This window comes from Macrobrachium nipponense, chromosome 22 (assembly GCF_015104395.2).
Source record: "Macrobrachium nipponense isolate FS-2020 chromosome 22, ASM1510439v2, whole genome shotgun sequence".
Classification (NCBI taxonomy): Eukaryota; Metazoa; Arthropoda; class Malacostraca; order Decapoda; family Palaemonidae; genus Macrobrachium; species Macrobrachium nipponense.
Window position 1 is genome coordinate 37,386,336 of NC_087213.1, and position 2,500 is coordinate 37,388,835.

Consider the following 2,500-nt stretch of genomic DNA (forward strand, 5'->3'; position numbering starts at 1 on the left):
CTTCAAATTACAGTGCATATCTATATAATTTTCTCTTGAGTATATAATTATTATAACAGCTCAGTGACTGGTTACTTTCGGGACTATTTAGCTAAATAATTTATTGAATATTAGTTTCAAACTATCAGTAAGTTCCCGTCATCCTTAAAACGTTGATGACATGCATACGACCAGCAAGGCTAGCCCAGACATGCATATTTTTATTTTACTGTTGGGCATTGGAACGATACTTAGATATAATAGATAGATAAAGGTTACAATAACAAAATAATTTCGATTGAAATGGAATTAATTTGTGCTTGAAAGAACACCAGTAAAATAAAATATCTGGCGAATCAGTAGCATAGGCCTAGCTTCATTGGTCCGTGCTTCATGATCTGACTGAAAAAAATATTAAAGGTTATTTTTAAGTTTACCAAACTGGATATCACATTGGTATCATAATACAGTTCCGTAGAAAGAAGAGTGAAGGATAAGAAAATCTTGTGATTTGAACGGTTGCAAGCATAGTCATAAGTGTGTAGCTTGAGCCATACTGATGAGAAAAATCATTTATATAAGAAAGGGCGAGGGTTCTTTGTATATATAGACATTTAAATATGTGAAGATATAGTTTAATATTTATCACAATAAGCCAACGATGTCGTAAATTTCGATTGGTAGCCCATCGCGTGCTACTCATGAGCATGTGCCGCTTCTTCGCCTGTCGACCAAATCTTCTGCAGGGATTTTGCCAACAATAACGTAGCGAGTCTAGCGACTACGCGTCGTGGAAGTTACGTGCAAGGTCTAGAACTTGGTTACGAGCTGGTTCGGCGTTGAAACGTGCTCTTGTTATTTCGTCTGTAACGCGTTCTTACTTTCTGAAAAGTATAGTGTAGGTTGCATTTGTAATTAGCAAGAGTTTTGCACCTGAGAAACTTAGGTGCAGAGATTTTATAAAAATCTGGAATGTTGGAACCTTCAGGAACGGACGTATATAACGCCGCCCGTCGCAGAGCCCGTCATGCTCACTCTCCTTCTAGCAATGAAATACTGAGACCTGTGGCAATGGCATATGTGCTCTGTATTAGGAAGCCTGTCACTGGCCAGATCTCGCCTGAAAACCAAGTACCGTTCCGTCATTTGTTCATTGTAACACAAAGCGTTGAGTACCTCGGTACATCTCATTTTATGTGGTTTGGATTCATTTACTTGTCATATGACTTCGTAGTCACGGGTTTTCGTAAACCCAGCTATAGTTAGTTTTAGAGTATCGTCTGTCGCGAAAAGTTAGTGCACGAATTTTCCGAGACGTATTCCCCGCCCATCCATCCATTTCCCGCTTTTCAATGTAAGGCGAATTGCCACGTATCAGGCGGTCTGGCGGCTAAAGCAGAATGGTTCTTTTTTGTCTGGTCACATTTATCAGTCATCGCCTCTCCTCCCTCATGGATTAATAACAAAATTCTTGTTGACTAACCCGATCCGCTCGGGTATAAAACCAAGCCACACCAAGGGTTCGCCCTCTCTTTTAATTAACGTAGATCAGGTAGCAACTCTTCCGGGTCTTGTACGTGGTGTACGGGTGTGAGCTTGGCCGTGTAGGGAGGCGCGAATGACCAGAATCATGCACAGTAAGTAATCGTTCTTTCCTGTAGCCATCGTTGGGCTAATTGATGTTAATCTTTACTAACTTTGTTAAATCAACTTTCGGGAATGTGTCACCATTTGTTTTAGTGAAAGTAGAATTTAATTTAACTGAATTTTCCATGTTTTTTTGAGTGGTCGCGTGACCATGTAAATTTTGTCTAAATTTGGGTTGCTGAGCCACCCAAGCTCACACATTATTACTTTGTTTTTTTTGTTAACATTGATGAGTTTAGTTTTGTAATAAAATTGTCAAAATCCCTTTTGAGTTGTCCTTGTGCACGGGCTGGAACCTGTCCTGTAAGGTAGGGCTATAAGCCTCACACCATCTGGCACGAACCTAAATAACAGTCGCATTAACATTCGCAACAATGTCCTTGTAAATTTTGTTGTTTGTGACTAACGTAAAGTCGAAATAGCCTGGTTTTATGTATATGTTTTTGTATTTTTAGAGTATATTTTTGTATTAAAACTGACAATACCCTAGTGTTTGTTTAGCCACTACCTGTTTGTACTATTTCAGTGTTGGTGACTTGTTTAAATTTTGTATCAGCCCCCAGAACATCGGGCAAGAATCAATTCACTGAGATGTCGTCGAGAAAAATTCTCGACATCGTCCGTGCTAGACAGATGAAATGAAACCGACGATAGTCTGCGCGTTAGTAGACTAATTTTTTAATCACCCTCTGTATGTATGCTTTGTCGATCGTGGTACTTTACAACTTCTAATCCTAGCATTTGTGTTCGCAGAGGAGCCTTTAAGGCCACCCACGCTGGTGGGAGAACGTGAGATCTACGAGCCGTCTGAGATGATCAAAGTTGGTTGCCAGACGCAGAGGCCTCACCAGCAAGCCCTTGAAGCAAAGTTGCA

General features: G+C 40.1%; 1 protein-coding gene across 1 annotated transcript in view; it reads left to right on the forward strand.

The window, feature by feature from the left end:
- The window catches only part of LOC135198597 (uncharacterized), a 430,841-nt gene that overhangs the window by 314,530 nt on the left and 113,811 nt on the right, over positions 1–2,500 (forward strand). The window contains exon 4 of the mRNA XM_064226329.1: positions 2,380–2,500. This exon is cut by the window's right edge and continues 22 nt beyond it. Within this exon, the coding sequence (XP_064082399.1) occupies positions 2,380–2,500 (121 nt within the window). The remainder of the gene's footprint in view (positions 1–2,379) is intronic.